The sequence below is a fragment of the Siphateles boraxobius genome, unplaced genomic scaffold, assembly GCF_051911475.1.
Source record: "Siphateles boraxobius isolate OS27281-9 unplaced genomic scaffold, OSU_SipBor_1 18, whole genome shotgun sequence".
NCBI classification, from domain to species: Eukaryota; Metazoa; Chordata; class Actinopteri; order Cypriniformes; family Leuciscidae; genus Siphateles; species Siphateles boraxobius.
This window is the reverse complement of record NW_027508788.1, coordinates 9,554,326-9,568,365: the sequence shown is the minus strand read 5'-3', so window position 1 is coordinate 9,568,365 and position 14,040 is coordinate 9,554,326. Positions and strand designations below refer to the sequence as shown.

The 14,040-nt window shown below is 37.7% G+C and overlaps 1 protein-coding gene across 25 annotated transcripts in view; it reads left to right on the top strand.

Moving 5' to 3' along the window:
- Nucleotides 1–7,918, top strand: part of nrxn2a (neurexin 2a) — a 316,646-nt gene extending 308,728 nt beyond the window's left edge. For 14 of the 25 annotated variants that reach the window (XM_077233381.1, XM_077233378.1, XM_077233374.1 and 11 more), the window contains 2 exons: nucleotides 2,393–2,471; nucleotides 4,998–7,918. In XM_077233381.1, coding sequence (XP_077089496.1) covers nucleotides 2,393–2,471; nucleotides 4,998–5,794 — 876 coding nt within the window. In that variant the 3' untranslated portion in view covers nucleotides 5,795–7,918. The remainder of the gene's footprint in view (nucleotides 1–2,392; nucleotides 2,472–4,997) is intronic. The other 11 variants (XM_077233387.1, XM_077233386.1, XM_077233385.1 and 8 more) reach the window with 3 other exon arrangements.
- The last annotated feature ends 6,122 nt before the right edge of the window (nucleotides 7,919–14,040 follow it).

The window sequence follows — 14,040 nt, the reverse complement described above, 5'->3', positions numbered from 1 at the left end:
TGTGCCAATAGTGTATGTTAAGTAAGGCCTTGATCAAGCTGACATTACACTGTTTCCCTTTTCAGGATTAGGATATTGAAAATGCCCTCGACTTTCATTTTGTCATATCAAAAAATTAGTCATGGCGAATTTGTAAGGAATGTATGCACATATCAAGAAACAACCTGCAATTCCAGTGTTCTTAATAAACTTGTCTTACTAAACACACAGGCATTGTGCAAAAGTGCAGATAAGAAGCGCGCTAATTATCCTTTAATAAACGCAGTCAGGCAAAACTAATGCTGCAATGCGTCTTTTAATTAGAGGTTGGAAATGTCAGTGTCTTTAGTATTTGTAAATCAGACTCAAAAACCAAGCAAAATCATCTTAGCTTTTCTTTTGTCTCAGTAAATGCTTTTATCGTTCAAAGGTAGGCTTTTTGTTTAAAATAACCCTGGTGGTGCTGTGTGTACATTTAATCTTTGTCGTCTTAAGGTTTTTTTCTTTTCGTTTCAGCAGAATTCAGCTACATCAGTATTTGATGGATGTCGAGGACATGAAATGGTTTTGTGTATGGTATTTGTTTATTTTGTTTTTGGTGTAAATGAAGCATAATGACATTGCTGACATGATGGAAAGCCTTTGAAACAGAATGTTTTCCCCAATAAGCTTACTTTCGAAAGTAATTTAACTCTGGCCAATTTGTTTGAATGTTTGTAGCTGACAATAGTGAACAGTCAAAAGGACATGAAAAACACTAACAAAATGGGGACTAGATCAAAATGACACTATTTCAGCCAGACCAATTAAGACTGTCTGCAGGCCAATTCAGTTACGTCAATCATGGTCAAAATTATCAGTATTTAAATGCAGAGGGAAGCATATTTGCATACATTAAGCCAGAATCTTATCGGGTCTCGAATGAAGAGGTTAAAACGTATTATCTCAGTAATCACATCATGGAAACCATGCATTTTCTATTTAATGGTTTACCGTGAATGTATTCATTATATGCATATGTGGTATTCCTTTAGCTCTGTCTTTTGTTTGTGTGTATATTAAAATAGAGAGCACAAATGCGAAACCTGGTGTCACCATCAATGAATACCTCCATATTACCTCATCTAGCGATCGCAGGGGAAGTCTCATTCTGTCGATGCCTCGCAGCCTCGCAAACAGATAAATATGCCCATACGAGTGAACAGCGAAATTGTTCTGACCTCTCGATGGGAAAGGACAAACTGATGGGTCCAAATCAGTCATGGCCCAGATCCAATTACATGTTTTATGAATTTGAGGTATGAGTCGGGAATGTTAATTCAAACTCAGGTCAAACCAAGGGGCAGTAAAGCCATTTGGTCTAGCATCACTGCATCGTATAAATTCCTTCACAACCAATGAGTGTTTCTTCAACAGTAGGCGCTTTTAGTACAATCAAAACCGTGGACATGCGTCACAGAAGAATGCTGTCATTTTTATGGATGAGTATTTTTACTACCATGTTTTAAAATGTAATTTCCACCACACAATTTAAATCAGATGTGATGGAAATTACATTTTAAACATTTCTGAAATAACATGCCTGACTCCTTAGCCTTGCTAAGGCTAATTTCATTGGTAGCATTTTATGTATCCTAAATTCTCCAAATTGAATATTATTTTCACACTTTTTGCATCATTTTTATCAAGTTTGCTCTTCACTGACACCGTTTTTCCTTGGTAAACAAGTACACTGACTTTGTTTGTTGTGTTAGAAATAACTCAAATATTCTCAAAATGTTTTACATTTATCAAATCTCACCATAAGCGCTGATCCTCGAGCACCCAAAGAAAAATGCGAGATATTCTTTATTTATTTTAACCAATCAAAATAAATTATTGAAATTCAGGAATCTCTCCGATTGATCCGTATTTAATGCTACGACATAACAGCCTAAAAGAAAAACTTTTTCTTTGTTTTGTTTTTTGCACAATAAATTGTATTTTAAGTAATTAACTCCCAAATTATCAAGTAAATCAGCGAGAGAGAACGACTCTCGACCACACTCACAGGAAGAATATGTGCATGAGGATGTTTTTATGTCTGGCATTCTTTTGTGTAATGATTGGGGGGGGGGGGGGGGGGCATTTTTAATAATTCATATGTTTATAGTGAATTTTCATAGTTTATGAAAGTCTGGGTCTAGGGCAAAACTATATTTGAAAAGTTGGTTAAAAAAAAAAAGATTTATTGTGTAAAAAAAGAAAAAAAGCTGAAATTTGTTACCTTTAATAAACATCAACCCCTGAGACATAAGTGTCCAAATATGACGAAAGCTAACTGTCACAACTTTCAAGGTTGTAGAGAAATCAGATTAAATGGAATCTGCCTCCAGACTTGGAAAAAGAACCTGTATTCTGTCTTCTCTTTCAGAACTCAGATGACCTGCTGGTGGCGTCAGCCGAGTGTCCCAGTGATGACGAGGATCTGGAGGAGTGTGAGCCTGGCACTGGTGAGTAAACATACGTACAGCAGCACTGAAAGCACACAGACCTACACAAGCTTCAGATGCTAAAACTACTGTCTTAAATAGAAGACTTTTTTCATTAAGGAGAGGTTTTTAATGACAGACATATTCCAGTTGGATGTAGTGCAGTTTCATATATAATTCCTCAGTGTAATTCCGGCTTGAGCTTCAACTAGTTTTTTTTTTAAGACCTTGTAAAATTTCTGTTGAGTTCATATGTAAAATGAAACTATTCCATAAAATGACATAATATGATTCAGGAAATAACATTCATCAGTTGGATCTGAAATGTAATTAGGTAACACTTTATTTTAAGGGGACGTAGTTACATATTACTACATGTACTTACTATAGTAAAAACAGTAAATTATGCATAATTACAAGTAACTAACCTTAACCGTAACTCTATAGCAAGTACATGTAGCAAGTTCATGTAGTTAATTAATATTACTCAGTACTTATTTTAGTAAGTGTAATGTAACTGTCACCTTAAAATAAGATGTAACCAATATTTTTTACATTATCATTTGTTTCAGAATTACTGAATTCTGTTTACCATAATGCTTATCTGCTAGCACTATTCCCCCATAGACACTATGAAAAAAAATAGACGTATACTTGGAGCTCAGCTGGTCATTTAGGAAGTAAATTATGAGTTGCTTGCTATGTTTAGACTAAGGGTTATATTTCTTGAAGGGTGGCCTTCTCCTATATCTGGGCTATTCATAGCGCTATGTGGTCATTCCACTCCATCATTGAGTTCCACTTTGGGCATTATACTGTATCAGTAAATTAGGTGTGACCTCAAACTGTGTTGCACATGTAATACATAGAATAAATACTCTGTGCTCAGCTATTGCTCCTGTGATTATGCAGTGTTGCAATCCTTCAGTGTCATTGAGTGGTTGAGTTCTTTCTGATGGCACATCTGGAAAATCAGCTGTTGCTGTTTGACATTTGTCCAAGCTTTGGTTTCATTTCAGATTATTTTAGTTGAACAAAATGTTGGAAAATTAAATGTATTAACCCAGACATTTCTAACTAAATAATTGGTACATCAGTCCTATTTTTTGGCTAGGTCTCAAAATCTAGTCAGCTGCCTGCCTAGCTTGTTTGGGCATCATTTGTGTGCTCCTGATACAAAAAACAAATCTCTCAAATTGTCAGTTCAAAAACTGTGCAGGTAGAGTATGGAGCTGAGAGAAATGGTTTAAAATGAAAGTTTTAATAATAATACTTAAGATCGGTTAAATTTTTTAATGTTTTTGAAAGAAGTCTCTTATGCTCATTAGGCTGCATTTATTTGATCATAAATAGAGTAAAAAAAACTCAAATTTTATTACCATTTAAATAACTTAAAATTAAATATATTTTAAAATGTTATTTATTCCTGTGATGGCAAAGTGGAATTTTCAGCATCATTACTCTAATGTCACATGATCCTTTAGATATCATTCTAATATGCTGATTTGGTGCTAAAGAAACATTTCTTGTTATTATTAATGTGGAAAACAGTGCTGCTGAATATTTTTGTGGAAATATATATATGGTATCTTTTCCGTTTGATGAATAGAAAGTTCAAATGAACAGCATTTATATTAAATATATATAGTCTTTACTAAAAATAAATTTAGTCTTTACTGTCACTTTTCATCAATTTAATGCATACTTGCTGAAAAATGTCTTTAGAAAAATACTAACCCCAAACTTTTGAACAGTAGTGTATAAAATTAAAATGCAGTGTTTTGGTTAGCTTAACCACATGCTAAATCAGAATCAGACGAGTCTCGTGCACGTCAGTTGAGTCACTGTTTGAGTGCCATGTTAGTTTCTTTTTATGAAGTTCTGCCTTTAAAGAGCATCTCATAGTAGTCAACTCAACTTATGAACTTCCATTTTGTTTGTAATAAGATTTATAAGACGATTCCCTATATAGGCAATACCGCTTACTATGTTTTGAGACACAGCATTTAAATGATTTATCACAGAATGCACATATGCAGAGGATTTTATCATTGCAAAGGGACATCTGTATTTATATAAGTTAGATGAAAGATTAGAGCACAGATGAGTGTGTCAAAGAGTATAAAGGGGAGAAAAGTTGTGTTTTTAAAGGGACCATCTTACACACCTTTGTTTTTTGTAATTTGCTTTTTTTCCATGCAAAAATCATGCGGCCTATTTGTTGATGTAAGTGACCCAAACTCCATGGTTTGCTATATTGTTTAACCAAAGAAGAGCCAAGAGCTATTCAAGATATGAGTTGGTTATTTTTTAGATGTTATTTGAGTAATCTAGACATATTTATGTTAGCCATATGAATAGGTTTAAAAAATATTTTAGCTTTTTTTCATGTGAATAGTGTGTAGAATCTTTGTCCTAGAATAAATTGCACATAAAAAATTGATTTATAATTCTATAACTAATAGAGTGCGCGTGTGTGTACATGTAGCTATTGTCGAGTCCTCGCTAATTCTTCTTCCTCTCACCCTTTTTCCTCTCTCATCCTAGGAGGTGAACTTGTGTTGCCCATAATTACCGTGGACACCCAAGACCCCCTTCCCATGGCCACCCGTTACCCTGCCATCCCCGCCCCTCCCACTTCCCTGACCCCTCTCCAAACCACCAAAGAGTCCCTCATTCTGTCCGAACCCCGTCCGCCGTGCCCTCCGGACCAGGAGGACTGCGGCGACCCCATGGAGGTGTCGGCCTTCGGCTCCGGAGAAATGACGGAGTCCGATGACGAGGACTTTTACAAAAACTCCCCCATGGTCACGGACAGGACAGTCCTGCCGCCGCCCCCCGCCGTGGGCAAGAGCGGAGGCCAGGGCCAAGGTGACCAACGTCCTCCAGTCCCCGCCCCCACCACCCACCCCAACCAGCTCCACATCCCCGCGGGCAAAATGAACACCCGCGACCAGGTGCTCCTGCCACCTGCCCCGTCCTCCCGTCACACTCCAGGTCTAACCTACCCGCCTGATTTCCCCCATGTGCCCACAGCTCACCCCACCGACCTGATGGAGAAGGGCCGCCCGGGCGCCGTGGAAGTGATCAGGGAGTCCAGCAGCACCACAGGCATGGTGGTCGGCATCGTGGCGGCTGCCGCACTCTGCATCCTCATCCTCCTTTACGCCATGTATAAGTACCGCAACCGAGACGAAGGCTCTTATCAAGTGGACCAGAGCCGCAACTCGGGCTCCGAAAGCAACGGTGCTGTAGTGAAGGAGAAGACGCCGAGCACGACTGCCGCCATCGCCAAAACGACCACCAAGGGCAAGAAGAACAAAGACAAGGAGTATTACGTCTGAGTGAACGGGAGACTGAGGAGGAGGTTCAAGGATTTTAAAACTTCAAATCACCTCCTCTGCATCCTCAAGCATTTAAGCCACACAATCTTCTGTTTACTTCTCCAAAAAGTTTTTCTGCCACCGAAAGATATGGACGTAGGGAATGAGGAGGAAGGCCCTAACGGATAGATCCTTGTTTCGTTGCTGTTTTTGCAAAGCCATTGTTGTATGTAATTTTATCATGTCTAAAGAAATTCTTCCATTACATTCCAGATGATGTAATGCCCTCTTTGCGATTAAAAATGTATGTTTTGCGTGGTCTGGGCCTCCACAGGAGAGTAATAAAACACCATGGACAGGGAGAGAAAAGCCGCCGGTTTAACTGGTGTCTCCGCACACAAGCTTTTGGTGCTATTCCTGAACGTTTATTTAATATTACCTTCATAGAGCTATGAAATTGAGATCTTCTACGAGATGCTCGCTGCCCCTCGTTGTAATAATTTATGAAGAACAGAAGCGGTTGTGTTAGTTATTTGCAGGAGACAAGCAGATGCTCCCATCAGTTCTTGTGGAGATGTTAAATCTGACACCTTTTTGGAGGGTGAAAAAAAAACGTGTTCAGTTGAAAAGGCGGTGGATAAAATCACATCTTCTGTTTTGTTCTCTGATAGAGCCGAAATACCAGAAGAGTTTGAATTCATTTCCACTCGGATATCTTTTGTCAGGTGTAGAAATTAGGATTTATCTGTCCCTGTCATGAAACACATGAATCTAATTCTTTCTTTGTTGTCTATCCGCCATGGTTTCATAAACACGCTCTCACTTAGAATCGCAGATCAGACGGCGAAGCCTGCTTTGACGGCGACACCTCCACTAGTAGGCGTAGAAAAGCTCAGAAGGTTGTTAGAACTTTAAAAAGCCCACAAAAGGCATCTCTCTCTCTCTCTCTCTCTCTCTCTCCATGGTGTCGAAACATTGTGATCTGTTAGGCTACTAATTGTGTTCCATGCATGATGTATTCACATTCAGCTTTCCATGAGAGTATTTTGATATGAAATACATAAAGTTGATAACTCTCATCTCACCCGGAGGGATTCATAACACCGTGGGCGAACACGACGCAGACAAAAGAGACCTCAGAAAGCGGGACTGTCCTGAACTGAACATCAGCTTGGACAAAAGATGTATCTATGTAAATACAGGACATTGCTGAAAACACTTCAGGAGACAGGTTTGTGTGTATCGTGCATACAATACGTATGCGTATGTGCGCGTGCGCTTGTGTGTGTGTGTGTGTGTGTGTGAGTGTTTGTCCTCGTTCGTCCTCCGGCATGAGAAAGATATACGCAAGACTATGAGAATTCTTTCTCTTGCCTCCTATATTCTCTGGTGTGAAACTACAGCCCAATACCCATCCGAATGAGACTACAGACACTGAAACAAACAGGATAAGGAGAACAGAGGCGAAATCATATTTTGAGAACTGTGGCATCTCTTCTAGGAGGAAAAAAATGAACTTGTTCTCATCAGAATGCCAGCTCACCTCCTCCCAAACCTTGAAGGAGAGCGTAAAAGAGCGAACTGACAAGACTTTTATGGATAAAGCAGCACAACCTTGTGTCCAGACTTTTGTATCAAAGGACACCTCCTGGAAAGGAGGAAAAAAAGAAAGAAAAAAAACACAGTATACTGTCTAGATATTTCTCACATTTGAAAATATGGTTTTACTGAATTGACATTCCTTGTTATTACAAAGAGGTTTTTGTTTAATCCTTTCTCTGCAAATGAAAAAAAAAATAACATTATTCAGAAAAGATATTACTTCAACTATGAAATGATTTTCAAATGTAAAATTCTGCGGGGAAAAATGTTTTGGGATTTTATTGAATTTGGTAAAATATGAAGCATTACAACTAGCCATACCTCCATTACTACTACTACTATTTTTGTTACGTCATCGACAGGGCAATTTTTTTTTGTTTGTGTTTTTGTTTTGTTTGTTCTTTTAAGATATAATTGTCATTTACCTATGCTGGTCAAAGTATATTCCCGTTCTTAATGTAATTGTAAAGTGTTACTGTGAGATGAAATCTAAATATGTGTACATTGACAGAGGGAAAAATACACTTGGTTCTATACTTCGTACTGATTTGTTCAGTGTGGTCTCTTTTATTTACAAAAATTTTGTCTTAAAGAGTTATACATATTAAGCAGCAATTTCTGAAAGATCATGCGACACTGAAGACTGGAGTAATGATGCTGAAAATTCAGCTTTGCCATCACAGGAATAAATTATATTCTTAAATGTATTAAAACAGAAAACAGTTATTTCAAATTTGAAAGAATATTTTTTCAAAAAACTTTTCAAAAAAAAAAAAAAACTTACCGACCAAACTTTTGAATGGTAGTGTAAGTCACCCAAACAAAATCTAAATTCTGTTAGTATTCTTCTAAATGTATGACCTTTTTTCTATTGTGTAAAAGGCATGCAAAAGGAACAAAATATTACATTTCATGTTGCACAGTAGAAAATGTCATACGGTTTTGGAACAACATAAAGGTGATTAAATGATGAAATCTTCACCTGATTTGTTGTTGTCTAAAGTTTTAGACTCTCACATTTAAAACTTAGTATAAACGCTGTCATCTTAGACAACTGGTATTTGGAGAACCATTATTTCCCAGCGTCTTTCCTGCCTAAAAATTCAGGTTTATCCATTGTAAGAACTCTCACGCTGTGAACTCAAGCCCTTGTCTTACATGGCAATTTCATCATCTGGTCTTATATATTGATGAGTTCCTACCCCAGAAGACTCCACATACTGCTAATACAAAGATTTCTTCAGATTCTTCTGCTGTCACGCTGCTCAGATGTAGATAGACAGGCCTCTAAACAACACTCTTCCTTTATGGTCTTGTAGGATCTGAAAGGAGAGCGGCCCCCACATTCCCCTTCCCCTCTCTCTACACCCACTCTATGTTCTGCAGGTACTTGTTCAGCTAACTATACACGCTGCAGTACAGTTTGAGCTATTTAAAGACTGGAGCTAAAAGTGTGTTTATGGAGAGCAGTTTCCGGGAATAAGAGGCAACTTGATTTTGGAAAAGATTAAGACTGATGAAGCTATATCTGGAGCGAGCCTTTCAAAGGATGAAACACTTCTGTTTTGATCATTATTCTGGGTCTATTGTAAATCTAGTGGAGTAAATTGTATGTGGTCAATATGCACAGAATACACTTAAGTACAGCATTTAGTTAAATGAGTGTTTTCATTCAGTCAATGGCTGTGCTTTCAATTATATTCTGGCGGATGTAAAATTTACCAATCTCGCCTTCTAAAATACATGCAAATCACAAGGATAGATAGATAGATAGATGGATGGATGGATGGATGGATGGATGGATGGATGGATGGATGGATGGATGGATGGATGGATAGATAGATAGATAGATAGATAGATAGATAGATAGATAGATAGATAGATAGATAGATAGATAGATAGATAGATAGATAGATAGATAGATAGATAGATAGATAGATAGATAGATAGATAGGCAAGAGCTTGTTAGAGATTGTAACATTCAGGTTTATGGTCTCCACAGATAAGACAACTAACATCAAGGCAGCCTTAAGGCTTGTATGAATCAATAAATAGTGGGAAAGAATTAGTGATTTTCAAACAGAAGACACAAGCTTTGAAACTGAAAGCAAGGCGAGGTTTATCACTTATTGCCGCAGTTAGTTTTAAACATCTTCAAAAACCCACATTAAGAAAGTCGAAGAGAAAAAAGACACGAAAAACCTGTCAGCACCTTCTGATGTCAATTCTACTCCACATCTTTCTGAACTCTGAGCCCTGGATTTGTGATTTGATGAATAATTTAGTAGCTGACTTGCTGCCCCTTTTCCTTCAAAGTAGATGGAACTCCAATTTTCACTTCTGCCAGTGCACCTGTCCTGCCAGAGGATATGCATTAAAACCCCTTCCCAAATGTCACTGAAATGAAAGTGTTTGAGAGGTAAGAAAGATTTGAAACTTTCCTTTGCTCTATTTTCTAAGAAGGATGTCATTTTATGCTCTTTGTTTCAAAAATTGTTGTCTGGAAAGACAGAGGGGAGAAGATTTAACAGACAGTGATGCCACTGGATTGAGACTGAAGTGTGAGACTGCCATCTGCTGTCTAAATCCACTCATTCATCAATCTAGCTGGGTTGCATCATTACATGTTGTTGGGGCAGTTGTGGCCTAATGGTTTGGTAGTCCTAATTGCGGGAAATGACTGGGGTGTCCTTGAGCAAGGCATCTAACCCCCGATTGCTCCCCAGGCGCCGCAGTGAATGGCTGCCCACTGCTCCGGGTGTGTGTGTCCACAGTTTGCATTGTGTGTGTGTGTGTGTTCGCTACTCACTGCTCCTAATGTGTCTGCACAAGTATTTGTTAACTGCCGAGGACGTCACTTCACTTTTACATTTGTGTAATTTTGTTTTGCATTCTCTTACCTTTTAATGACAGAGGCTTGAATTTTATCCAAGTAACTTTTTTAATCAATCAATAAAATAACATTTACTCTGACATATTTCAAAAATAAAATAGGGATGTAGAAAGGCATCTCCTCATTTGGAACATTTTTTTTTAATCAGAATATAAAAGAATCAATCATAATCAATGTGAATATATAGCCAAAGTTATTCTACTATTATATATTATTACTTTATTCTACTAACACATACAGTATTTATGTAGGCCTGTAAGTGTTCATGATGATGAACTGCCATAACAGAAAAAAATATGTTATACTGATCCTCTCGTTTTGACAATAGAGAAAAATGTGGTTTAATAGGCCCCTCCTTTCACTTAGTAAAGTTTGGGGGTCTTCTGTCCACTTCTTAAAACAACAAATGGTCAAAAAGAGATCATAAATAATAGTGCTTTGTATCTCTAATAAACTCTATATTTTGGCATCAGAACCCACAATTTTGAGAGTGATTCTTCATCAGGCGGCAGAAGCGATGACACTTGAACAGTGAGCTTTGCTCATTAGCATTAGATTTCTGCGCCTTTGTATGATGAAAATCATCAAAATGTCAGATGAGCAGAAATGGCATTGATCAATTTCGAGAGTCCAAAGTTAAATGTAGGGTGAAATATGCAAAAGTTTGATGCTTTTTGGTAGATTTGTGATTGATAAAAGCTTTATACTCTCAGCCTTTTATTATTATGCTAATATTTTGTGATAATAATAGACTTTTGAACACAGTTATGCTTTTCACTGGAACTGGTGGGTTTTTTTTCGGTCAAGTGGAACAGATCATCAAAGTTCATTACAAATGTTCGTTGCGATTTAAAAAGTAATACAAAAAAATATTTAGATTAGAGGAGTGGTTGATTATGATTTCACTTTCCTAACTTAAGTTAGTGTAATGTTGCTGTTATAAACAACATCTGCAAAGTTACAAAGTTCAAAGCAAGGGAGATATTTTCTTTTAAAGATATTGATTTTTAAGGACTGAAACAAACGGCTGGTAGGGACTACACGACATTCCTCCCGGGTTAGTGTCATCACTAACCCTACAATTTACATAAACCCTGCCCCGGGGAACGCGATTTATAGATTATCATGACAGAATGCCAATTAAGAAGATAACTACACATAAGATACATAAATTCATCAACTATCCATTCAGAAATGTCCTGTTGCATTAAACATGTTGGCACTTCTCCTTGGGTCTCTCCATCTTTGTCTGACTCCGGTTTGAACATAAAAGTTTTGGAAAAACTCCGCCCCCTGTGCTGGGAGCAGCAGCTCATTTGCATTTAAAGGGACAGACACAAAAACGGTGCGTTTTTGCTCACCCTCAAAAAGTGACCATTTTAACATGCTATATAAAAAGATCTGTATTTTGAGCTAAAACTTCACATACACCTTCTGGGGACATCAAATACTTATTTTACATCTTGTGAAAAGGGCATTATACCACCCCTGCTGGAACACCATTTTGTATCACCTTAAGGTGGGTCAAAGTGGAGTTTGGAACCTAGTTTGGTGATCTACCAGCCTTTATCAGCCTGACTAAGGTCTACCAAGTCAGTCTTAACCCCACCAAATGTTATTTTATTTCATCCATCATCTAGATCAGCTTGGACCAGCTAATGGCAATAAATCATCAGCATGATCCCACAAAAACAAAAACAAAAAAAAACATGTAAAACTAACTTAAAGTATATTGACCAGTGGTTTTTATTGAAGAACGTAGTTCTTGAAGCTTCTGGAATCAAAAAATAAACTGTGGTCATACCAGTCCCTGTGAATAATACATGGATATTGTTCAGGGGCGGGAGTGGCAATTGGGAGTCAGGACTTTTCCCGGTGGGCCGGTAGTGTTCCGAGTTCGTGAGGGCCGTCTGATAATAGTTATACATTGCAAGTTCTTATCAACATCATCCGGCGGCCACTTAACTGTGCAGCCGCTCTAAACCCGTAAATAAATCCATCGATCCGTTCTTAAATGGTTTAGTGGTAGATATTTTGCCAAGCGGGTCAGAGGTTACGGTTTTTAATCCGCATTCGTACAGGGTTTTTTTCTGTCATCATAACTGAATATGTTCACCAGGGGTTACAGTCTATATCAAGCAGGGACACGTTTTGTGTGCATTTTATTTTGTGATTTCACCGGAATGAATAGAGTCTCCACAACGGCGATAGCGCGTCCGATTGTATACTGCGCGAGGCACAACACTATCCATACATGGATTTCTCGGCGATGTCATCACTGCTTGCGCGCGCAGCCAGGGGGCAAAAGACCCGGAGTAAAGGGTTTCTGATGCAGATACATTTTGATAGACGTACCCTGCCATGCATTTGCAGTTAGCCGTAAGGATGTAACCAAGGCCCTTATGGACATACACCCAGGCATCATAAGGCTTGGCTTTAATGCCTTGCCTTTGACTAGGGAGCACATCTGACCTCAACACGCAAAAATCCGGTGCAGCATCAAAGTATTTGACGAGCTACACACGACCACATAGCACTTAGCTGCTAGTTGTATGCATCAAGGGATTTGTACGCTCTAATAATTTCTCTTGTATACACACTTGTCTGAATTAGACAATTATATATATATATATATATATATATATATATATATATATATATATATATATATATATATATATCAGGCCATACAATTGCTGGCCACTTCTTGTCATCCACAATCCAAAGATCGTCAGGTTGCGTATAGGGATCCGGCAAGATCTCACCGTTGCTGAGAGTAAGTTTTTTTAATATAATCGCCACGGTCGGAGGTACTAAAGGCTTCCCACATAATCCATCGTCAAATCTTTGATTTACAGTAAAGTAACGTTATATGTGTGCAGTCATGTTGCAGGTCGTAAAGTAATGTAAACAAGGTTAACTTATATAAAAGCAAATTCGGGCTCTATGGCTATTACATTACTAACTTAGTCTAACATGATAATTCATACATGCATCACAGTATGTCCGGATTTTGATTCGTAAACAGTTGGACGTTTTACATAATGTTATATTAATATGAAACAAAAACAAACAGATCCAACTCTGAAATTGCAGTTTATTATTGAGTCAACAAGAAATTACAAACAATGCGTACTAATCTACGTTAATTACAATGTTCTTTTATTGAACTCGGCATAACAGATAGCGGGTTTTTGCCCCCTGGATGCGCGCGCATCTGGTATTGTTTGTATACAAGAAACCCGTGTATGCAACTGATAGCAGCAGCAACGAGCGCTCAGCTTGAGTTAAAAAACAACACATTTTAGCACTAGATCTCTTATTTAATAGCGAACTAAATGAAATATAAAATTTTTTTTTTTTTTTTTACCAAAAATACCTAAGTATTTTAATACTAAGTTAATATTATATAGAGGGCCTTCAATCTTTTGTTACAGTGGGGGGGGGGGGGGGGGGGGGGGGGGGGGGCCTTTGAATCAAAAAGATTGTAGACTTCTACAACATGATGAATATCCAAACTGACTTGATTTATGATTCATCAATACTATGATGATGATGATAGTATGATTAAATATGTATAATCAATTGGAAAAGTTTTCAAAAGTGTCTCACTTTGCCTGAAAAACCTGTCTCACTTTATCTAAGATGAACTGGGTCACTTAGAAAAAAGTGTCCCAGAAAATAAAACAATCAGGGAAAATCATTTAAATAAATTACTGTAAGAAAATATTAACTTTGTTGTAATTTAAAATGAATGAATTGAGGCCTGAAT